At 41.6% G+C, this 23,709-nt stretch overlaps 2 protein-coding genes across 6 annotated transcripts in view; one reads left to right on the forward strand and one right to left on the reverse strand.

The window, feature by feature from the left end:
* The first annotated feature begins 350 nt into the window (after nucleotides 1-350).
* klhl38a (kelch-like family member 38a) lies at nucleotides 351-9,061 on the forward strand. Its single transcript, XM_075450106.1, has 4 exons — nucleotides 351-631; nucleotides 2,882-4,238; nucleotides 4,383-4,488; nucleotides 5,004-9,061. Exons 2-4 carry the CDS (start codon nucleotides 2,883-2,885, stop codon nucleotides 5,291-5,293), a joined length of 1,752 nt encoding a protein of 583 aa, XP_075306221.1. The 5' UTR covers nucleotides 351-631; nucleotide 2,882; the 3' UTR covers nucleotides 5,294-9,061.
* A 420-nt stretch (nucleotides 9,062-9,481) lies between these two features.
* Nucleotides 9,482-23,709, reverse strand: part of spire1a (spire-type actin nucleation factor 1a) — a 28,576-nt gene continuing 14,348 nt past the window's right edge. The window contains exons 4-20 of one of the 5 annotated variants that reach the window (XM_075450508.1): nucleotides 21,461-21,586; nucleotides 20,166-20,240; nucleotides 19,908-20,072; nucleotides 19,706-19,792; nucleotides 19,096-19,225; nucleotides 18,331-18,372; nucleotides 17,489-17,536; nucleotides 17,031-17,182; nucleotides 16,794-16,875; nucleotides 16,490-16,632; nucleotides 15,295-15,318; nucleotides 13,660-13,689; nucleotides 12,751-12,888; nucleotides 12,582-12,652; nucleotides 11,694-11,721; nucleotides 11,372-11,535; nucleotides 9,482-11,273 (exon numbers count right to left, since the gene is read on the reverse strand). In XM_075450508.1, coding sequence (XP_075306623.1) covers nucleotides 11,003-11,273; nucleotides 11,372-11,535; nucleotides 11,694-11,721; nucleotides 12,582-12,652; nucleotides 12,751-12,888; nucleotides 13,660-13,689; nucleotides 15,295-15,318; nucleotides 16,490-16,632; nucleotides 16,794-16,875; nucleotides 17,031-17,182; nucleotides 17,489-17,536; nucleotides 18,331-18,372; nucleotides 19,096-19,225; nucleotides 19,706-19,792; nucleotides 19,908-20,072; nucleotides 20,166-20,240; nucleotides 21,461-21,586 — 1,776 coding nt within the window. In that variant the 3' untranslated portion in view covers nucleotides 9,482-11,002. The remainder of the gene's footprint in view (nucleotides 11,274-11,371; nucleotides 11,536-11,693; nucleotides 11,722-12,581; nucleotides 12,653-12,750; nucleotides 12,889-13,659; nucleotides 13,690-15,294; nucleotides 15,319-16,489; nucleotides 16,633-16,793; nucleotides 16,876-17,030; nucleotides 17,183-17,488; nucleotides 17,537-18,330; nucleotides 18,373-19,095; nucleotides 19,226-19,705; nucleotides 19,793-19,907; nucleotides 20,073-20,165; nucleotides 20,241-21,460; nucleotides 21,587-23,709) is intronic. The other 4 variants (XM_075450510.1, XM_075450509.1, XM_075450511.1 and 1 more) reach the window with 4 other exon arrangements.

Consider the following 23,709-nt stretch of genomic DNA (forward strand, 5'->3'; position numbering starts at 1 on the left):
AAAAAAAAAGAAGAAAACGATTACAATAGTAATGGCCATTTATGTTCATTTATGGGTCATGCAGAACATAGTAACAACTCTACACCTTGAGGAAATGAGCCCATTTCTTACAGCTGTTTCCACTTATCAAGGTGGCCCATCATCACTGATCTATATTTGCCTACACCCTGGCTTACGCACATGAGGAAGGAGGAGGAGGAAAGACTCAGACAGCACTGGATGGTGGACAAAGGTTAGCAGCTCAGGCACACTTATTAAACTCCCGCCTGGGTGGGAGTGCACGATGGCTGAGTCAGGGCCCTGTAAGTATTCTCCCTCCTGGGGCTGTTGTAAACACTCCCTCTACTGGACCCTCGCAGCGCCAAACAACTCTGTGACACATGAGAGGCCTGGCTGGAGTCACGGTGGGCCAGGATACTATTCTTAGATGGAGGAATGTATACAGTGGCCTCATGGCAATCTCGATAGCGCCTAACTGGAAAACCTTGTCATTTCTCTGTGTCATGCTCCTTCTCTAACTTCTCTCTGGATAATGTTTTAACTCTTTTTCTTTTCAAGTTGATCTCTTTTTTTCTGACCTGACTGAGAGGACACCGTGGACATTATCCTACTGATTCTATGCGGGAAGGAGGTAAGAATTCACCATGCCACAAATGTTGCTGATGAACTGGAACTAGGTTGATCAGACGCTGGTCTCAAACCTATCAGTTTCACTCTTAATATATTATTCAATGCTTCACTGTGAAGTTTCTACTGTGTAACAGCACTATTCTTCAGTTTGTTCAGAGATTTGACTGTTTCCTTTTTTACTGTTGATTTCTTGGACAAAATGCGATATTCCTAAAATATCTAAGTAAACATAATAGTTTAACTCTTACAACCTTTACATCATAATTGATGACCAACTACGAGTTATCCAGAGTGATTTATTCAGTTAAAAACATTGTTATTAGACATGGTATTTCAAAGACGGATGCTTTTCATATGAAAGTTCTTGCTCTCTGCTAGCAGTCTGAGGTAAAACTGCCTGTTGTGATATGCCACTCTCAGCCACTCTCGCATTTAATCATACACAAAAACGATTAGGCGTCTAAATATATCAGGCTGGCCGGGCCTCATAAGTGGTTGTAAATCAGGGTTTGACGTGGAGATGATTAGAAGACTTAAGGTTGCTAATAGTCCAATGAAATTCATGCCAGATCACCACAGACCCTCCCACTGAGGAGAGGGAGATTCTGGCATGAGACAAGGGGAATATGGGAGAAGAAAAACATAACATGTGGAAAATAGCAACAGAGTTTTCCAGAGGGAGAGATTCAGGGAGACGGAGAGACAAACACAGATGGCCTGTTGACACAGTCTTTTAATGTTGGCGTTGACGGGCAGCTTGATAACAGATGTGGCCTAATGGTAGATGAGTGCATCAAGATAATTCAGCTGGGCTTCAAAATAGGAGTGAGTGAGTTACTCATATTAGGAAAAGAAGATTACATCTTAAAAAGAAATCTCCAGGAGTCGTAAATGGATGGCTTTACAGTAAACCAGAACCTAAGACAAAGTTTAAAAGCTTTTGATATGTGCATGTACATGCAAATTCTTTCAAAGTGTGGCCAGGAAATTCATTTGTTTTTGTTGCTTTTTTTTGTTTTTTCTCTTTTGTTTTAAACATCTGTTGACTGAAATATCTAACGAATATCCAGTCCTGTGATATCTTCACACAGGGCAGTGAATTCCAGCGCAAAAAAAAAGATGGATGCTTATCCTCACCCATTCGATTGGCAGACGCGATCATTTCTTTTATCAATATTTTCACATCAAAGTCAGAATTCTCTAGCCTCTAATCATCACGATTTAAATGTAAGTTAAGTTGCTTCTTCTGGATGTTTGATCCAGGAGAAATGAATTAAAGTGCACTTTTTAAATTTGTCTGCTGGAACCAGAATATTTCTCTGAGATCGCCTTAGATCTTTTGAGAAAGATCACCTTTATAATTTCAGACCTGGCCAGTCAGGCTTAACAGATGCTCCACAGATCAAGGCCTTTGATATACTTTTTGTGTCGTAGCTTGTGAATTGTTGCTCGTGGGTGCCGCCCTGGACTGAAGACAGGCCATATTAGCAGCCAGACTCTTTTACTATGGAGTCATGCTGCTGTAATAAAAGGAGAATAGGGTTTGGCATTGTCTCGTGTGAAAAATATGTTTTCTGGATGTCAGTATATGTGGTTCAGGATTTATCATTCATTCACATTAGTCCAAGTTAGCCATACTTTCCAATCAACCCCTTTACCATCACAAATACTGGGGTGAAGTGTGCCGGATGGGCCCTCTCTTCTTCATATAGGATGATGCTACATTTCCAAAAAAAACTTTTAATTTTGAGTCATTAGACTATAGGATACTTTTTTTAAACACAGCATCTAATATGTTTTCATGGACAATTTTTTACAGTATTTCTGAGCCCAGTAATTATCCAGTATACATCTTTCTCCACATCCTGTTGATTTTAATGATACTGTGGGATCATTTGTATTGTATTTGATAAAGCAATAATCTTTTTGTAATTATTGTTATAAAGAAACATACGTTTCTTAAATTCTTAAACTTTTTGTCTTTCACCAATTCAAGAAAACTTCCCCATCTTTGCTTCTGAAAGACTCAAGATGCTCTTTTTATACCATTTTGTCTACTAGTTGCCAGCTAAACGTATAACAAGATTGTACATTCCCTGACAAGGAGGCACATACACCATATTAACAAATTGCAATCAAGTTATCTTACGGCTTGAGATACAAATAAATAATTTATTTAAGTTGTGTATTTAGATACATTTTCACCTCTTCTCACCTGAAAATTGCATTCCTTCTGTTCTGCATTCTAAAGGATGGCTTTGAAAACACAGGAAGTTTTCTCTTTCAAAGACTCGGAACTTCCCTGCCAGCTACTGGGCCAGCTCAACATCCTCCGACAAGAGCGCATCCTGACAGACGTACTGCTCTGCACCGAACACCGGGAGATCCCCTGCCACAGGAACGTCCTTGTGTCCAGCAGCCCGTACTTCCGCGCCATGTTCTGCAGCAACTTTCTGGAGAGCAGTCAGGCTCGTGTGAATCTAAAGGGGATCTCTTCAAATGTGCTGTCTGGCATTGTGGACTATGTTTACACAGGCTGCATCACTATCACCATGGAGATTGTGCTCCCACTCATGCAGGCAGCATCCATGCTTCACTATGGGAGTCTCTTTGAGGCCTGCTCCATGTTCCTCCAGGAGCAGCTGAGCCCAGAGAACTGTCTGAGCATGATCCGCTTGTCTGAGATCCTTCACTGTGAGAGTCTGAGGGAGAGAGCAAAGGAGATGGCTGTGAGGAGTTTCTCTGATGTAGCTGCCACAGAGGATTTCTGTGAGCTGTCTCTTCCTGAGCTCATGTGCTACCTGGAGGATGACCGCCTTTGTGCTGAGGAGGAGCAAGTGTTCGAGACCCTCCTGGCGTGGATCCACCACGACCCATTCTCCCGACGAGGTGCCATTCATGATCTCTTCAAGAAAGTCCGTCTGCGCTACATCCATCCAACCTATCTTTTCCAGTTTATTGCCAACGACCCTTTGGTGCAGTCCTCCACCCTGTGCACTGAGATAATCGACTCAGTTCGCCGACTTATGCTCACAGCCAGCGCCAAGTGTAGCCGTGAGCTGAAGCCTCTCTGGACCACACCGAGACGTTACACCTGTCGAGAAACGCTGGTGGTCGTTGGAGGACGCAAAAACAATGAGCAGACTTCACGAGAAGCACTGCTGTACGATGAAAGAACTCACCGTTGGGAATGGTTGGCTAAGCTCCCTCTGCGCCTCTACAAAGCAGCATATGTGTGTATTCACAGCATCCTCTACGTGCTCGGAGGCCTCAGCCTCTGCATGACCTCAGGCGACAGCTCAGTCAGCGCCACAGTTTACACACTGTCCCTCAAGACCAATCAGTGGAGGACTGCTGAGCCCATGCTGGAGCCACGATACGCTCACCAGAGCGTGTCCTATCTGCACTTTATTTTTGTGTTGGGAGGCATCGGAATAGACAAACGAATCTCTCAATCAGTAGAGAGGTATAACAGTATGTTTAATCAATGGGAAGCAATGGCACCGATGCCCACAGCCGTGCTTCATCCGGCTGTTGCAGCCAGCGACCAGAGGATCTATGTTTTCGGAGGGGAGGACGCCATGCAGAACCCAGTCAGGCTTATTCAGGTAGAGAACTCTTCCAAGAGCAGAAAGAAAGTTTGAATTAGTAGCTCAGCAGAAATTCCAGGATGCTGAACAAAGATTTGGTGAATTAGAATCTCTGATGCTTCAGAAAACAGACACACTGTTGATGTTTGTGTTGTAACACAGGTGTATCACATCTCTCGAAACTTGTGGTCCAGGCTGGAGACAAGAACAGTGAAAAATGTTTGTGCTCCTGCTGCTGTCATAGAAGACAAGATCTACATCATAGGAGGTGAGGACACATTTTTAGATAAGCTATCAGGCTATATGAAATCTAATCATATTGCAGAAGGTTTCTGTTGTCCTTTTTGGGATAGATATTTATTTGAAAGATGTCATACACTTTCCAGGGTTTTTACTTGTGCATGTAAACAATCCACAGTCACAAAGACCAAAATCCATACCAAACTAAGCTTTTGTTTCTGAGTGAAAACCCTAAAAATCTGGTTTGTTGTCCAGACCTTTACTCTGTTACTAAATTACATCCTTATGTAAGAGATTTGCAAGATTCCTGCCCAGTGGCTGACGATGTCACACCTCATTGCTGTTTTTGATTCGCCATTAAAAATCATGACAAGAAAAGGAGAATGAAAACAGTGATGAGAACAGTAGAGAACTGAGTAGAGAGTTGAATCAAGCTGTACAATGCAGTAGGAACTGGTTGGTTCTGGGCCTTTCATGAAAAAAAAATAGGGGATGTCACCACAAGTGTCTGTTAAAATTGGCTTAATGAAATCTAATTTCCAGGGTATACCAGAAGAATGATTGCCTACGACACCAAGGCCAACAAATTCGTCAAGTGTGAGAATCTGAAGGAGCGAAGAATGCATCACAGTGCCACAGTGATCAATAACAAGCTCTATGTCACCGGCGGACGCATCCTCAATGCCCAGGACGTCATCGAGGACTCCGACTGCTTCGAGTGTTACGACCCAAAGACAGACGTTTGGACCTCGAAAGGTTCTCTGCCATACAAGCTATTTGACCACGGCTCTCTGCCGCTTGTCTGTGTTTCCAACAGACCAAACCCACCATGACCCACCATCCAGTCAGCCACTCTCCTTTGCCATGATTTATTGGCCTCTACCTACATCAGTGGGAAAACATTTCAGGCTGACAGCATTCCTTCACGCAGCTCAGTCTCTGACAACTTTGCGGCATGTTAAGTCGGGCTGACTTTCATCTGAATCAAAGAGGAGCCCATGCTGAGGTCTCATTTCTGAGGCTCCTGGCTTGGAACTGAAGTGAGAACCCCAGAGATGACGGGAGGTAGTCATAGTCACACAACAAGCAGTTGTTCAGACACATCTGTCATGCAAAAAGCTCTTTCCACAGTTGGCTGCTTTCATTCGAGGCTAACTAAAAGTGTTAATGCTTTGATTTCCCAGGCATTTGTACACATCATGTCTGTCAGTGTGGCAGCTGCAATTTACTTTTCTCCTGCAGTTAAACGTGGAAGGAACCATGTCTGGCTTCCCTTCAAATGAAACATGCTAATTTGCACTTCATAGAAAGTAAAAAAAAAAATGTTAAAAATGCATTCCTCTTCGACCCACATGTTCTTATCAAAGTGCACTTGTTGATGAAAAAAGCTGCTACAGAACATGAATCGAGCTCCTACAGTGATGATAAACTAGCTGTAGCCTCTGTTGTTTTTTATGAAGTACGGATAAAAAGAGCAGATGAAATGATCTGGGCCGACATTATTTCAGTTTTAGAGCTTTACTAATGGCCGTCCAGGCTTGATTTGCGCATAGTTAAATGGATGGTTTGCTTGCCGCATACCGGAAGTCAAATTAAAAGATGTTTTAGATAAGCCGAAGCTCTGTAAACAAAGATATGGGCAGTTCAGTGGTGATTTACTTTTGATTTCACTCTGCGTGTAAGTGTTACCAGATAAGGAAAATATCTTCACAGCTACTGTAGGCTGATGTGAGTACTTGTGACAGTGCTGCCTTTGAACGCAAGTGCCCGGGGATGACGCAGTGACCTGCTTAGTGCAGGCGGGAGTGGAAGTGATGTTGTGGATGATTTTCGCCATTTGCATCTTTGTCCTGCAACTTTCTTTATCCACATGGAGCGTACATTCACAGCTGTGCTCTGGCCCCTGGCCCTAGCACTGTCATGGTAACACCGATATAACCCTGCTGGAGGATTTGTTGGATGCGTCTCCATCTTTTTGGGACTGCAGCAGTGATCAGCTGCGTTATGTATTGCCGTTATTTGCACATTTGAGACTTACATTCGTTGTTGTTGGTTTTTTTTTAATGATTCATTTCTTGTTCTTGTAAAATGTAATTACGTTTCAGATACTGATTTCTGTGTGTGTTGCTTTTTGTTAGGCTGACCGCTCTTCAGCAGAGCTTCATTTTGGTTCTCCATTTGTTTGCAAACTGGCTGACAGACAAAGGAACCTTGTTCATGCAGACACGTAAACATGTTTTGGCTATCAAATGACACATTTGTGCGCCATACGTCATTAAATACCAACACAGCATCTGCTGACATACTACATTATCTTTAACTTTGATGTGATGTTGTAGGAATGTTATGAATACACTGCTTTCTGACAGAATGTGACTGACGTGCAACCTCTTGACCTGTCGGGGCAGAGTCTCTGCACACAGAATGTCTGGTATGACAAGCTTTGCCCCCCTCCCCCCCAGAGACTCACTGTTTGCATGGTATACATGTGAAGATGACTTAAAGAGAAGAGATCTGCGATAGAATTTCACTCTTGGGTCCATTAGTGTGGGAACACTGAAAGCAGCCACCAAACGGAAATTTGATCATGCAGCACATTATCAAGCGCGGGCTGTCACTGAGTTAAATGGCTCCTTGTTAGCCTGGTCACTCTAAATGCCTCACATCTGTCTGTGTATCTGTGACTGCATTCGATAAACCAAGGCCAGACTGAAATTCTACCAAGAACACACACTCCGTGTGAGCTCAAACATCAAAACTCTTGACGCCGAGTGGCAAGTCGTCTGAGTGATTCGTCACGTGCTCGACTCAGTCATCCTGCAGCATTAAGGATCAGCACCGCTGAGCTGCTGCTAAATACACAGCCTGTCCTGGTCGTTTACTGACTGCATGTTTGCTTGCTGCCTTTCCATAGAAACCAGTGTGTGAGGGTCACCCTTCAGGGAGGCTGTGGCCCAGCAAGTTATTTTCAGTGCCTGTTACTAACCCATCAAGGGATGGCATTTCATTCCCCTATTCAGTGTGTGCAATGACGCAGATACTGTTATTATAGTGTGTATAACTAAACATTATATACATACAGGAGTAGAATGTTTCCTGCAACTAAAATGGACTGATGTAAACAATTTCTTATGTTAAAAAATGCGTTTGTTTTTATTAAACAAGCCACTAAGAAAAAACTATGATATGCTCTATGTTTAGAGATTCATGGAGACTCTTTTGAATACTGTTAAAACCTGTCAGGTCAAAGCCAAAAGTGAAGGAAATGAGAAATAACACAGTTCCCTAAAAATGCCAAGGTGTTCGGCCAATACCGAAACTTGAAATACGCTCATTCTGAATTTGATGCGGTTGTAATGCGTGCAGAATGTGGTTCGGCGTTGAAAGCTCTTGAAAAAGGCATCTGCGTGGAAGCATGCTTCAAAACCTGTGTGTGTAATTCAACCTTAATGGTGTTTTCTTAGATCTGATTTCTTATCCATGCACCCCCCCTCATCGCCATCACAAACATTTTCCACTTTGCCTCAGTCCATCTTAAGTTATCTTGGGTCCAAAGAAGGCCGCATTATTTATGGATGTCGTGGACAACGGTTGTTATAAGCATTCCTGAGCACAGGCAATGATTTTTACTACAGATTTGGGACTGTTTTAGATGCCTTGCTGCCTCAGAGCTTGAAGATCACAACATTTCAGCATTTTTTTATTTGTTTTTTTACCTGGATATAGATCATTTTATTAGGTGATCAGAATCTTTATTTTTATACAGCATAACTTTTTTAATTCAATTTAATTTTTGGGTTGTTTTTTTATCATTTAATGATTAGTAAAATTAGTCTTAAATTGTTCAACAATGCATCCAAACAGTCGTTCACAGAGTAGTAAAACCCTTTTCATCTTTACTTCTGACAGTCTCAGACTAACCGGGATGATATTTTATTAAAAAATCATGCCGCTGATCCGCTTCTAATCAACTGTGAGATGTAGCATAAGTTGATTGTTTTTCTTTTTTTAAACAATTATTTCAGTCTTTTATTGTCTGGCTCAAGTTTCTTTAAAACCATTTCTGGCATCCATCCATCCATGGCAACAAACAAGAAAAAAACTCAACATATATAAATATATATATAACTTTAAAGAAGAAAAAGCGACACAGCTTTGCAGTTTCAACATTTTATGTTGTCTTTCTACAATTTATAATCGGTCACAGGGAATAAATCATGAGCAAATCATTGCATTGTGCTCTTTTGTAACAGGCTTCCATTAATTATTAGAAATCTAAATAATGGCTCGTCACTCATTCATTTTCCAAGACCCTTTGGTTCATGGTTCTGGAAGTGGTTCAGAAATTAGAAAACACAAACATCCATTTCCTTGGCTGAAAGGAACATCACAAATTGATGCTCAGAGTAGTTTTAAGTTCTAAGGAGTTCACAGGTTGTGTCATATGAGAGGGCCTGTTGTCAGTCTGCATCTTTATCATCTTCAAACATGTAAAGTGATAGATTGGCAGGAGTTTGAAAACAATGCAGCCAGCAGTGAAACATGTGTTAAGAGATCCTTGGATTCTTCTTAGCATTAGTTGTGGTAGAGATCAAATATATATCATTATAGCTTTGAAGTATAAAATGTATCTATGAAAAACTTGTGTTGAACAGCTTTTATAGACTTTTGGCAATTTTCTCAATAGTTACTTATATACTGGACAATTAAAATAAATATATATATATATATATATATATATATATATATAAAACCTAGAAAAGGACAATTAAGTTAACATTGTTGCATATGCGTAATGAAAGTGTTTGTACACGTTACATAAACTTCTACATGAACCTGAACCTTGCAGCAATATTAACTGCCTGCAATATCCATTCTGCGACCGCCAGGTGGCAACAAGCATACAGGAAGAGTCGTTTTATGCGCCTCTAGCGCCCTCTACTGTCTAAACAGTGTCTACACACAGTGATCGCTTTGTAAGGCTGCCCATTTGTGAAACATCTTGGAAATTGAAAACAAAGTGTTGAACCATGATTTTATTATAATCTCCTTGGTAAAAACAAACAGATACACAGTACAGCATGCACACATTCCTAACATAGGTCAGAAATAAAACTGGTCAGATGGACTGTTTCAGTGGAACATGGCGTCCTTATTTAACAGGCTGGTTCGACTTTGTGGTCCTCTGGTAGCAACTGTTAGAAAATACACTGGCTGTGTGAGACACAGAGGAGGAGATCAAATGTTTATAAAGCATAATGAATGACAAGTCTACACTTAAAGTGTTTACATTCGAGTGTTTTAAGTCATCATCGCCTCTTTTGAAGCGACCGGCAGCCATTCATACATATTTTCGATCATAAAGAACCCTGGAAAATGGCACTGAAAAATGGCTATTCTAATAATGATGGTTATTATCACTATTACATAAGACAGAATCCCAACAGAAACAATAAATTGGTCAAGTAAAAGTGCTATTTGTGACAAAGGAGCCTATTAACAACTGAGGAATTTATAAACTGTACAACAGAAATGAAATCTTTATGGTACACCGACAGAAACAGAACATTAATAAACCAGATTTTCACTCAAGAGGCAGAATTCTTAAAACAACGTGAAACCATAGCTTGACTTTTAGTTTAGTTTTCTTTTTTTTTATATACATATATTAAATTTAATTTTGGAACAGTTAAGATATACAGCATGTACACATTCATGCCTGTGCTTCTGCTGTCCACTTTGGAGCACAGAGGGGCAAGAAAGCAGATCTGAGATGACCCTAAAATGTACCCCATTTAAATTTATAACACATATTTACAACTGGTCTGTTACTACAAAGGCATTCAAAGAAAGATATTACATTTTGGCACCAGGCACAGAACTGAATATACATTTTTAACTGTTAAAACTAAAAACCCGACCCTGAAAAATAATTAGACCCTCGACATGTTGCCCCAGCGGCGGGAGACGATAACGTAGATGCGTTCAGTTTGGGCAGGAGTTTAAAGATGTAACATTTGGCATAATCGTTGCTGGAAGGAGAAGAAAGGGGGCAGGGTGCAGGCAGAGATCTGCCCGAGCAGACCTGACAGGAGGCGCAACAGTGCATTTCTGTCAAAAGACAATCGTTTTTTTCTTCCTGAGTGCTAGAAGTAAACAGGAGCTAGAAAACTTATAGATAGCAAACATTGATTGAGCCTTTGTTCTATTTACATGATATCTTTACACTTTCAGCTTTCTGTATCACCTGATTCCACCTTCACATCAACCCCTGGTTCACAATGGTGAGCAGCTTATTTTATCCAACATACCCTGAATAGTTGCTGCCACCTACAGGAAAATAGCAGCTATGAGCCTTGACAAGTTATGACCAATGATGGTAACTTTTCCTGACTTTAGGATGAGATGAACTAGTTTCATATCAGCTACTAATTTTTGTTCTATCACTTGCTGCTAAGCTGTCCGTGTCAAAACAGGTGGGATTTCTTCACTGAAAGATTAAGCCCCAGTGAAGCTTTAATGAAAGTGCAGAGTCCTACGTTCTACGCCTCTTTGATGGTGCGCTCAGAGGACCTGAAGTCCCTCGAGCTGGACGATGACATGTAGAAGGATTGGGTTTTGCGGTTAAGACGGGCCCGCTTGGTGGCCACGCACAGGCTGCGCTTGCTGGAGGAGATGATCTCAGTGATGAACTTTTTGCAGTCTACACAGACCTCCATGGTGACCCAGTCCTCCGTAAGTTCTTTGGGCAGCTCCGGCTCATCCTGTGATCGCCCATCTTTGCTGGTACTGCTGCTGCTATGCTTGGAAAACCTGAAGACAAGGAAAATTATTAATGCCTCATCCAGACTTAGCTTAGTTTCCATTCTGGGTTTGCTCTGCACGTTGGGTAATTCTGCCAAAAGACCTACTTGTAAACACTCCTGCGTAAGCTGTGTCGGCTGTGTCCTGACCCAAATGGATGCTTCTTCGTCTCAGCAGAGGCGGGTGCTGCACCAGCTTCATCTTTAGCCATGGCACTGGGACCCAGAGAGTAGATGGGCAGAGTGGAATAGGGCTTAGACGGCAGCCGCATCTGACGTAAACAAATAAAAATATTAAGGATTAAAATCACCACAGCTGCTATTGCACTTTATGAAGCACCAATTGAGACTTAAATAATGATCAAACAGGTGTTCAAGAGTGCCGACAAACTCTAAAATGAGCGTTAAAAAGAGTTTGCAATAGACGTACCTTTTTAGAGCACTGGGAGCAAACCGGCCTGGAAAAGATAAGAAATTAACTGTTAAGTTGGGCACTGCTGAAAGGACGGTGAACTTTAAACTCCACTCCACTAATTCGACATTCCATATTACATATTATGATAAAACTGATTGATGAAACGGAGCCAAACAAGCCATCATTTCTTCATTCCACATATTCCTCCTGTTGTTGAATCACAACAGCAACACTTCCTACAATAGAACCCGATGTTGGACAGATTAGCTAATTCAACTTTCAGTCACCAGATTTACACCCTCTGCTTAATTCACCCATTTCTGGCATCTTTCAATTTTCTGCGTCCCAACATTGCCACGCGACATCCCTCGAGATAACTGGGTAGATTTTTTAAATTTTTTTCCAGCTCCCTCTGGAGGCCCTACAGGACCCTCAAATAAAAACAAGCTGCAGTTCATACTACAAATAGGACCCTGCTGTCCGAGCCAGTGAGCATCACTTACAAGCCATATTGACAGGCTGATGACTTTAAGTCACATGCCGATTGTATAAAGTCAAGACTGTAATTTTGACATTTATATATTTTTCTTAGCAAACATTTATGAGCCCAATTTTCACGCATTTTGTTGGATTTTAAATAGTAAAACTTGCAACACCTTCCAAAGGTTTGTCAAACACATTTCATTTGGACATTAAAACTATCTAAAACAGAAAATATGAAGATTATTTTCTGTTAAAACTCAATTATGCACCATAGTAAATGTTCTTTTGTGATATTAAACATTTATTTTTAAAAATCATCCCAAACAACAGTAGAGGTGGTTTGTAAACTCCTTAAACCTATAAAATTGGTCGAATTCACCTTTTAAGTTGAGCAGTTTTAGTTCAAGTGTCTGAATTTACCTTTTGCAGAACTGGCAGGTGTAGGCCCAGGTGAAGAGGGAGAACTTTTTGGTCCGACATGAAAAACAAAGCTGGAGAGGGAAAGAAGGAGGTGGAAAAGATTCATATCATCAGATGCATTCATGTGAAAACCAAAGATTTGCAGCCCGACTCGGTGCGAGGACTCTACCTTTCCTTTCTTGAGAGCGTTGTAGATGTCTTTGTATTGCTGAAACTTCTCCAGCTCGGCTTTGACGAGAACCTGCCTGATGTGCATCACCTCCTCCACCGTCAGGGCCAGGCACTCCACTGGATAACAGAACTCCTCCTGCAGGACACACGCATCACATCAGCAAGCCATGCGTACGTATACACACACACACACACGAGTGCATCCTTAATCCCTGAATGTGAAGCGGCAATAAGTGATGGCACCTGATTGCAAGCCTGAGCAACACCATGTCAATGAAGCTGAATGCACAAGGAAAATACCCGCAGCACAACCACTTCACCAAAAGACCAAACATGCAGTGATATAGTGATGGTGGAGGCACCCCCCCTTCTCAATGAATGATGAATCCACAGACACTCTGACGAGGAAAGGAGATGCAGAACCTCCAGGTTACGCAACACAGCTGCCATGTTGGAGGTCTCAAACATTTGACGAATGATACTTATATTCACGTTTTCATCTTCCTTGGGTTTCGGGCACACGCCAAAGATCAACTACAGACGTTTTCTGTTCAATTTGTCTTATTATTTCCAAGTAACCAATTTGTAAGCGCCGACATGTTGCACACTGAAGCCGCACCTGGAGATCTGCAAGTCACACGTGACACCTTTCTCAGGACTCTTCCTCACTGATGAGCTGCAGCTGTGAATGTTTACAGAACATTTCTGCTGCCTCCTGTATCTTCAGACCCCCTCTCCTTAAGCCATTTGATGTTACATCACAGGCCGTGCATTCACACAGACAGACGTGACCACAAAGTCCCATTCATGTAGAACTAGTGAATTGAATTACACAGTATTCTGGATGGTTTCCCCACAAAGTGCTTTTGATGGTTAAATTTGATGATATGCAGTAGCAGTGACATACCGTGCCCTGAGCACCACCGGCTGCTTCCACCTGACCAGCAGACAGAGGGAGGATGACATTCAAGCTGAGACAGGAGCTTATACTCAAACAAGCTAATCACATGCAGTATGTCTGGTCAAATTTAATATCAGAATTCCATCCATTAAGGGACATTTTCAGAGTCTGTTATGTAACAATGTTCAGTTTCTTGCACGTTATAACAACAAGTCAAATGGAAATGTACAAAAACAGAAGACCACGTTTAGCACCGTTGTGTAGAAATGTCAACAATAAGTTTCACAACTGCGAATCAGAAAAAGTTGGGACGGTATCGAAAATGCAAATAAAACATAAAGGGAAGTTACCTTTGACCTTCATTTAAATACAGACGGTATGACATCCTTTTTTCCCCCCCAAATCAACTTCATTTCATTTGTCAATACCGATCTAGCTTTTGCTTTTCAGGCCTCCGACACATTTTGAAAAATCTCGAACTTTTAGCCCTTTGCAATGTTGCCATTTGTTCTCACAACGCTTAAAAGGTGATGTGGCATCGGGGATGCAAAGCAGATTAGCTTCAAGCTTCAAGCTTCAACCGTGCGGGGTGACTGAGGGAGGACTGCAGGCATCTTCTTCCTCCTCTGGTCAAGTGTCTGTGATGCGTCCAGAAAATGGCTTCACTTGTTGAAAAAAAATACATGGACGTCGTTTTTCAAAAAGATGTAATTTTGAAGGCAGCATAAAAAACAATAAATAAAAAATTAAAATCAATATCTGTGTTGATACTGCCATCACAGAAGTGTAAACATGAACACACTGTGGGGTGATCCATCCCACATGCCCCTTTTTTGCAAAGTAAAAGTTAGAGATGCATTTGTGAACGTGACTGTGTTGCAGTGCTTGACACTGGTTTCCTAAAGCAATCCCTCTCACTAATGGTTATATCAGCTTCTAATGAATGAATGATAAAGGAATCTGACATCACTGGTCTCCAGTTTCGGCTCGCATGCTTGACTTTTATGGACTGAAATTCCTTCCGATTCGTTAAATGGTTTATTGCTATTATGCTCCGTTGAGGAAGACGCGTGCAAATTCTATACAATTTCTTGACGAACTATTACCTCCGTTTGAAATAGCAATATCAAAATTAGATTTTTTTATTTTCAATTCTGTTTTTCCCCAACAATATACAACCTTGAAGTGGAAAGTGTCGCAGGCCTGAAAAGCAGACGTGGATGTACAGCGGGTGTCATAGAGATAAAACATAAAATATCACAAGTTCATACCGTTTGCAATGAAATAGAAGTCAGAGCAAATGTAATAATCCCTGCTTTTTACAGACACTTTACAAAAAAGATGTTTTCTCTCATTACAGGAAAAACATGAGAACAAGTCCCATGGTTTTAAAACTCAGCTGACATTATCCATCTTAAACGGAAGACACAAAGCCGCTACCTCACGACTAAGCACAATCTAAACGACTACATCGATCACTTAAGTGTCTCCCAAATTCTCTCTGCTGTTTAACCCCAATAACTCATATCCCATATCTCATATTTTCTAATATTTCAGAGAAAAAGAAAGTAAGAAATGCTACAAAAATGCAAAACTATTAACACAGAATGGTTGTGACTGAACAGGACGTCGGAGAGTTACCTTGGTGCCGAGCTCGCCTGTCAGCTGCCGCATTAAAAAGAAAAAGACACAACTACAAGTTTAGTCTTTTGAACATGATGTCTGACCAGTGTAAACGTGTTTAATGAGATCAAATATGAGCCGTCAGCGGGAAAGGAGAACTGGCTTTTTTATATCAACTAAAGACACTCAGCTTTCAACGTATAAAAGTCATAAATGAGAGACAAATAGGGCCAATTTTTTAGGTGCATTCCTTTTGATTTGAAAACTGGTTTAGCGCTGCTCAAACAAACCAGGGTACAGGTTTAGCACCTCAGGCCTGGCATTACAAAAATCAAGTGGTGAGAATAACCTCATTCCATCCTGTCCTGTGGTTTCAATTATATCCCATCAAGCTCACTAAGATCATACGACCGGCGCAGAGCGACTCGGAAAACCAGTGACCTCATCGTAAACAGATAAACAGTCACAGGACTGTTCACCAATTCAGGTAAATGTAGTCTCTTGTAATGGGCTCCATTCTTCAAAGAAATGTATTTGCAAAGACAGAAAAGCCCAACATGAAGGGATAATTATCGAAATATTTCAAATCAATGAAATATATATTCAATGTTTTGAATGGTGAATTATACAGGATACCAAAGCAAAGTGATGCTTCTCTTCTTTATCCTGGAGAATAATGCATCAGCGAGTGCCAAAAAGGACCTCACATTTGGACTCTTAAGAACACAGGACGCGCTTTCCTCTTCACCTCAATCGATCTAAAATGAGCGGGCAGTGTTTCTGGATATTGAACATATAGGAGGAAACCCCTCTCAGAGGCTGAAACCTCTACAAAGAAAAAGTTCTCTGAGGTGATCGTATTTGGCAAAAATACATTCAATGTGTCCAAAAAACAATAAAGAAACACATAAAGGTTATTGCTCAGTTTCAACACTTCATTTAACATTTTACAGAGCAATTATTTTGGTAGAGATGTCTATGTAGAGTCAATGTATATTAGAATTATGCCATTTGATAATTCTGTGAATTAAAATAGCCCTCTTTCCCTTCCTTTGGAATATATCAATGATATCAACTGGAGAGCTTGATGTTGCAGTAATTGTGGGTGTAAAGTTGATGTTTTAATAGCCAGCTGCAATGTTAAATGTGTGTCACTTAGTTGCTAAGACATTATTACTCAGTCCAAAAGAAATAATTCCCAAATTTAACGTACCAAAGACTTGGAGCTCTGTCTGGATGGTGGTACAAAAGGGCGGACAGAGGTGGGGGCCTCCTTCTCGATAGAGTGCCGCCTCTGTGGAGACTGACGCCTGTCTGGCTGGGGGGTGGCAGATACAGGCAGGAACTTTGGAGGAGCTGGAGACATACGACAAAGAAAAAACAATAGTCATGGCTGCTAAAGAGGGAATACGGATAAATGTGTACCTTATGTGTTTGTGTGGACAACCCAGACACACTATTAATGTGTAGAAAATGTGCTATTCCAATATGTAGATTACTGCTGCTGTAGGTGATACCTTTCTTCTCCACAACAGACTCAGGAGACGTGTCCTCCACTAAAGATGTTGACATGCTGGAGCTGCTCCGTGTGGGCTCCTCCTGTCAACCAAAAGGTACCAAATATGATGACACAGCCAAATAAAGTCCAGTTTGTTTTCCACATGAGATAAGTGGATCATCTCTGAGCTGTTTTTCTTTCCGTGCATTTACGTGGACAATCACGTTGCACGAGCAGAGGGAGCCGGAAATCTTACCTCCGATTCGGAGCTGTCCAGTTCAGCCAGAGTGGGTGCTCTGAGCAGCCTCTTCCTCTGGCTCAGTGGCTGCCCTGCTTGATTGGCTCCCGTGGTGCCACTGGACAGGGACTGGGTGCTGCCAGCCAGCTTCCTCGGTGCATCAGGAGTGTCTGTGGGCCAAAGACGCATCAGTCAGCTAAGGGGTGAGGATATGACTCGTGACTTACCGAGCAAAGTCGTGGCTATGAGCAGAGTTTATGTTATTACAAGTGAAACCAGCATGAACTTATTTAACAGCAAACTCCAGTGTGAACAATAGCCGTCTTTGTGTTTCTACAAAGCACCACAGAGGCTCAGTGGGGGGAAATAAACCCCAATCAGATGCTTATGTTACATATTTTAAGCATGCTGATTAAATTAAACAATTTGTGACAACGCCAATTTTACCATGAGCTGCTACTTGATGTACAATTTACCTGAACTGCGGAACAAGTCCTGAGGAGTGCTGAAGCTTTTCCCTGCACCTGCACAGAATTTAAGGGAATATAACCTTTAATCGGAGCACGCATCGGAAATACATTGATTCCTACCGTTACACTGGTACCACAGGGAGAAGGAGGACTTGACAGCAACAAGCATCTATAAGGCCAGGTGTGAATTAAATGGATGCTGTGTTGTCAGGTTTAGATAAGCTGTGTGTAGCTGAAAGCACAGAGGGAGAGGCACGTGAAAGGGGAAGGGCCACAGAAGCAATGGGTGCAGCCGCGGCGCAAAGAGTTATTCTCATCATCACCCTGCCAACTGTCACGCCACATTCAGACCAATTCGGTTGTGTTTCTGAGGTAAGCTGCTGACAGCAGGGTTATGCAATTTTTTCACGTTTGTCAGTGAGAGCGGATTAAAGTGACCAGCAGGGCAGAATAGCTGCAGAGGCAGCGTGGAGATTTCGAATCTCGTATCAATGACCGTTTCCATTGACGTCCCCTATCAACTTGACCACAGTGAGCCCACCTCATGCTATACTTTGAATTAGGGGATCACTATTCGTGACTTTTCAAAAACTTCCTCTCTCGTGCAAAATGAGTGAAAACCTACATTAAGACGCACAGTGCTGACCCATCTTTCCCTCGGGATCTTAGGTGTCTATATCATAACAGCCAGTGAGAGACAGTGGTGTCACACATACAGTACACTTGTGCAACACAACCACAAACTGAAAAACAAAGTACTCAAATCAGGGACAAGCAGGAGCTAACTCTAAAAATAGCCTGAAATGACACACACATTATGTTAACACAATAGGCGCCGTGAACTTTACCTGATGAGTCAAAACTGTAAGACATGCTCAGAGGTCGCATGACTGAATGATTTGCCCGTATTTGGAGAAATAGAACAAAATGGAGGCAAACAAATCAGAAGAAAAAAGTTCAAATGAATGAAGTGAAGTCAACGTGATTCAGTACAACACAACACAGTAGCTGGGCTCGACAAACTCTAGATTCTCTTCATTAACTGTGCAATCTCTAATATGTATGATTATGCAACAGGAGAACCATGTTGGCCTCTTATAGCCACTAACAGAAGGATCATTGTGTGGGCTGCACAGAACACTTAATACTATGGACTGACAAACCTTTTTTTTTTTTCTTAATCTCATAAAGCCTTTAATGGTCTTTCTAATTAAGAATATATGACTGCTACATGCCTCGCTTCTAAAAAAAAAAACATTTCATATACTGGGATGTCAACTAAGCTCAAACAAGACATTTATCAGGAACGGCTGCTTTAACATCATCAGGCAGGGAAACAACTGAAGGGTCGGCCCGCAGCCGAAGGATCCTTGTTTTAACACCCCGACACTTCTGTTTAAGTGAACAGATCTGGGTCATTACGAGTACTCATGACGGCTGAAGTTAAGAGAGGTTAAAGGTTTTTGTCCAGTGAGGATGTGTTAGATTCCAAGCGAGCACGTAGTAGGTGCCAGCCAGTTAGTCACATCCAGGAGAAGCATGCACAGGAATTACTACTTTATGTTCATTTCTGTTAAAAAGGCTGTGAATATTTCTGTGTGTGAGAGTCTCACCGAGGCGATGCCTGCGGATCATATCCGGTGAAACTGGCCTTAACTTCCTCTCAGCTTTGATGCCCTCCAACAGTCGCTCGTGAAGGCTCCGGGGCCGCTGAGGGTGAGGTTTCAGTTTACGGGCCGACACCTGTCCGGGACAACAACAGTAGAGAGCACTTAGCTGCCACAGATAGACAGATAAATACTTTATTGATCCCGAAGGAAATTCGCGGACTCGGCAGCATTTGCACCAATAAAACAAACATCGATAAAAAGCAAAACATGTGTGGGATTTGTTACCGCTTTAAGTCATCCAACTACTCTGTTACAGTGAATTTAAATGATGACGGACGTGAATGTGTCACCGTGTTCCTCGTCATTCACCAGTCCAGTCATCTGACATTCATGTCAATGGCGAAATGTTTTCACAGCTGATCTAAATGTTTGCGCCGATCATCGCATTTTTCAAACGTTGCCGAATGGAGGTGCTACTCTGATGGAATTACAAGAGACATCAACTGAATACAACGCCGGCAAAAATGTCAGGGGAGTTTATTAATAAGTCGAAACTAAACGGCACCTAAGAGAAACGTCTGAGGGATGACTGGTGCTGCGGTGAGATACTTACAGGTTTCAGAGGTGGCCGAGACCTGATGAAGTCGAGAATGATCTCATGTGCGCTCTTCTTTAACCGCAGAGGAATGTCTCCGTTCACCTGCAACGATGTTGGTAAATTTGATGAGTAAAATAAAAACGGCCCGACAGTCAACGTGCAGAAAACAGGGAGCATTGTGCCACAGAAATAATGGCTGTTTAATGTCGCCCCTCACCATGACTTTTCGCAGCTTGTAACGTTTGGAGCGGATGTCATCCATGAGCATTTCGTACGGTGTTAGCTGGTATTCTATGGGCAGTGGGTTGTACTGACGCTCCTGAACCTTCTTCAGCTTGACACCATGCCGTAGATCTCGCATCACCTGGACCCAGAAGCGTGCCTATAATGGGATGTGAGTAATAGGACACTTTATTCATTGTCATGAATTAAAAATCACGTGGTGCTTGGTGTAGGAAGCAGATCATTTTCTTACCCAATCTGCATTTTGCAGCTCGTCGAGGTCTTTAACGGGTGCCTCCCGAGTGTCACCTTCCATCTTCCGAAGGTTCTGGTGAAACAAACATGGAGTCGCGAGGGAAAACTCTTACCATGTCATGATATGCAATATGTGCAACAATACATTCACAGTACTGGCTGAAAGTTCGCTGAGGTCATGAGCAAGCGGTCTAGATCATCATGGACTGGCAGTTTACCAAATCAATGAATGTCTCACATGAGCATGTCGATAACCATCTCATGCCGTGTCAATAAGTCAATAAGTCAACCAGAGGAAATAAAATGATTCAATAGTCGGCTAATGACTGCAGTTAATGCGTGACTCCTGAATTATTTCTGCAGAGGAAAGTAACAGTTTGGCGATACTGGTTCCAACGTCAAAAAAGCCTTTATTGTTGACCAACTAAATATATGCATCATTTTGAAGTAAACAATATAGTTTTGTACCCCATTGTTTAATTTCAGCATTCATTATTCTGCTGATCTGACCTTTTTTCCCAAGCAAAAAAACAAAACCAGGAAAGTCCAAGAAAACAAACTAGTGCACAATTACAAGAAAGGAAGAACATAAAAACCGCTGCAGTGAAAATAACTGAAAGAAAAACTGACAAACCTAATTTGTAAGCATGTGTGATATGTGGTTCCATGTAAGGAAACTTGGAAACAATTATCCAATGATAATCTGGTGCAACAGCAACTTCCCTGTGGCCCAGTGGTCCAACCCCCTGCCAGTAAGCTCCTTAAATTGCTATAACAAGGTTAAACTTGATTCTATAATCATATATTATATAAGATCGCTTGTCAAAACTGTGACAATTCCCCTCTAATTGCTCCAACTTCCACGGCTCATGACAGATCACGTCCATGCAGAATGAAATACAACAAAATGCTGCAGTTGGGCTCTCAGCAGGCCTAACAAGAGGAGACTCGCACAGTTTCAGTCGTTCTGTACCACAGCTGCTTTGTAAGTGCGTTGTTTCCAGGCGCCACTGTGCAATTTTATTCACAGAGCAATCAAAAAAATCTGTAAGTGTGTGCACAGTTTTCCATTTTCTTAATGTTTCCTTTATTCATGTGCATTATTTATCGTTGACAATTCATGCAATAACAGCGATCAAAAGTGTGTGCAGAACACATCTTTTTAAATCAATCATTCATGAATGATGAATGTGTCACGGTAAGAGACAACAGACATTTCAGCAAGTGAGCATGTTTCACCTACTTCTATTTCGGTTGATTGGATTTATCAGCAACCTGTGGACATTTTCTTACCTCCTTGGCACTCTTGATCTTGTCCAGAAACGTGCAGAGCTCCCTGCTCTCGGCATAGAGAGCCCGACACACAGCCTGGTAATGTTTAGAGGCATCTGATGGCCTGGGCAGGTGGGAAGAACAGATCTGTAGAGGTGAAAAATGGAAGGATTGGATTATATATTGGCACTTATGGAACAACTAATAATTACACTCAGAGAGTATATTTCCCCTCAGTAGCCAGGTTCTGCTGAAGGTGTCATCCAGTTGAACGGACGGTGGACGAGGGGGACGTTTTTCCTTCCTGGCAGCTTTCTCTGAGGGAGTCAGGCTTTGGCTTTTTATTCTTCTATATATGTGGTTCTGGTGACCTACATATTAGGTCACATTGAATTGATTTATTTCTGTGTAAAATGTTTCGATGCATCATAAAATTGCCTCTTTTTTTTCCCTTGTTCACCTGTGTTGAAAGGACATTACACTTCATTTTTTCCAGGAACGTCCTTTTTTAACTTCGTCTTGAAAAGTGATGTGAGACCAAGTTTTTTACTAATGTCATTACCACAGTGCACAAAAAGTGGATAGATAAAGTAGGTTTTCATTGTTTTTTTAAGTGTTCCGACCCATAACAGGGCAGGAATGAACAACCTTAACAATATTCTTTCTATATTTTCTGCTGAATGTAAAACTGTGTTCATGAGGCTGTGAGCCTCAGTGTGCTTATGTGCTAATAATGCAGCCTATGAGCACAAAGTAATGTTAAAATCAGAATATTGCAATGGCAAGTCACGGGGACAAAACAGTTCATTACATTACTGCTGAAATAAATTTGTGTTTGTGTACAAAGTGTTCAGGACAGTACATTCAATGTATGACCCAAACAACAAACAAAACAAAACAACAAAATGCTTCAGAGTAACACATCCTGGACCTGAGATGGTTCAGCCTAAACTAAAGTTAAACGCTGACAGAACGGCTGAAAACACAAAACTGTGAACCTGATGGTCCAGTTGGAGCAGCACCACCCGACTAGCATCGCCCATACATAATGTCAAACTGTGCCCTGTGCAGTACGAGCGGCTGTAATGATAACAATAAAAGCTTCCTTCCAGATGGAGGATGTGTAGTCTAAATATCTCGAGTGGAACAAAAGAAGGAACCAGACAAATGACATATTTTTGAGTTCATCTTAAGGGCTTGGCTTCGATGACTCAGCAAATGGTGTCTTCATGGGAATGTTAGCACATAAAATGACACCTGAGAAGTGAAAGTCTTCAGTAATGTGAGCCTAGTATCGCCGTGTCAGTGCTTTCCATTGCTTGTAACAAAACTGTTCAGGAGTTAATATGAAGCTTAATATATTATAAAAAAAGTTTAGGAAATCTGTGAGTTGATTTAGGAAAAAATGTGTGAAAGTTAGTTAAATTATTTGGCGTTAAACTGATCACCTTTTGACTGAAATCCTCTGAGTGTTTGATAAGCACAGATCAACATGAAAATGGGTGTCGGCTTCAATCTAAGCACCAGACTGACAGCTTTGGTGAAAAGGGCTCACGTAACCAGTTCTCAGTTCACTTCCAGCATCTAACAAGTTCTGTCATCTTGGTCTTTAGCTTCAAGTCTCGCTGAACCTTCAGCAACCTGACCCGATGCAGTCTGACAGAGCGTAAGGCAGGGAGGAGGTCAAGCTGGGAACTGGGAAATTATCCTCTCACACAGCCATGTCACGGCAAAGGTTTTCACCCCAGTGAATATGTGTCAAAGGGAATTATAATCTAGGGTAGACGCACGCCGTTGCCAAACAGGCCTAACATTTGTGTTCCACACAGAGTTCTTTATATGGAGGGAACAGACCTATTCTCCAAATACCAGCGTGTTTACACAACTTTAATTCCCCTCTTGTTCAGAAGCTACTTAGGGAATTTACAGTGAGACGGGCCCCATAGGGGGAATGTGCATCTATTTTAGTGATCTGTTATGTCCCGCTACGACGCTGACAAAATGTGAAAAGAAAAGAAAGAAAAAAAAAAAATAGTGGGCTTAAACGTACGTCAATGATGGCAGTTTAAGATGGCCTGGACATAGAAGGAAATACTTGAAGCAAACAAATATATATATTTATATATATATATTGTATATATTATACACCTAACATAGCTTTTACTTTATAATAATTTATTATATCATTTCAATGGTTTGAGTAATCAGATGAACAAAGAACCGTGACACAAACACAGCTGTGAATCATCTGGGTTTTTACAAAGGAAGCT

The sequence above is a fragment of the Odontesthes bonariensis genome, chromosome 18, assembly GCF_027942865.1.
Source record: "Odontesthes bonariensis isolate fOdoBon6 chromosome 18, fOdoBon6.hap1, whole genome shotgun sequence".
Lineage (NCBI taxonomy): Eukaryota > Metazoa > Chordata > Actinopteri > Atheriniformes > Atherinopsidae > Odontesthes > Odontesthes bonariensis.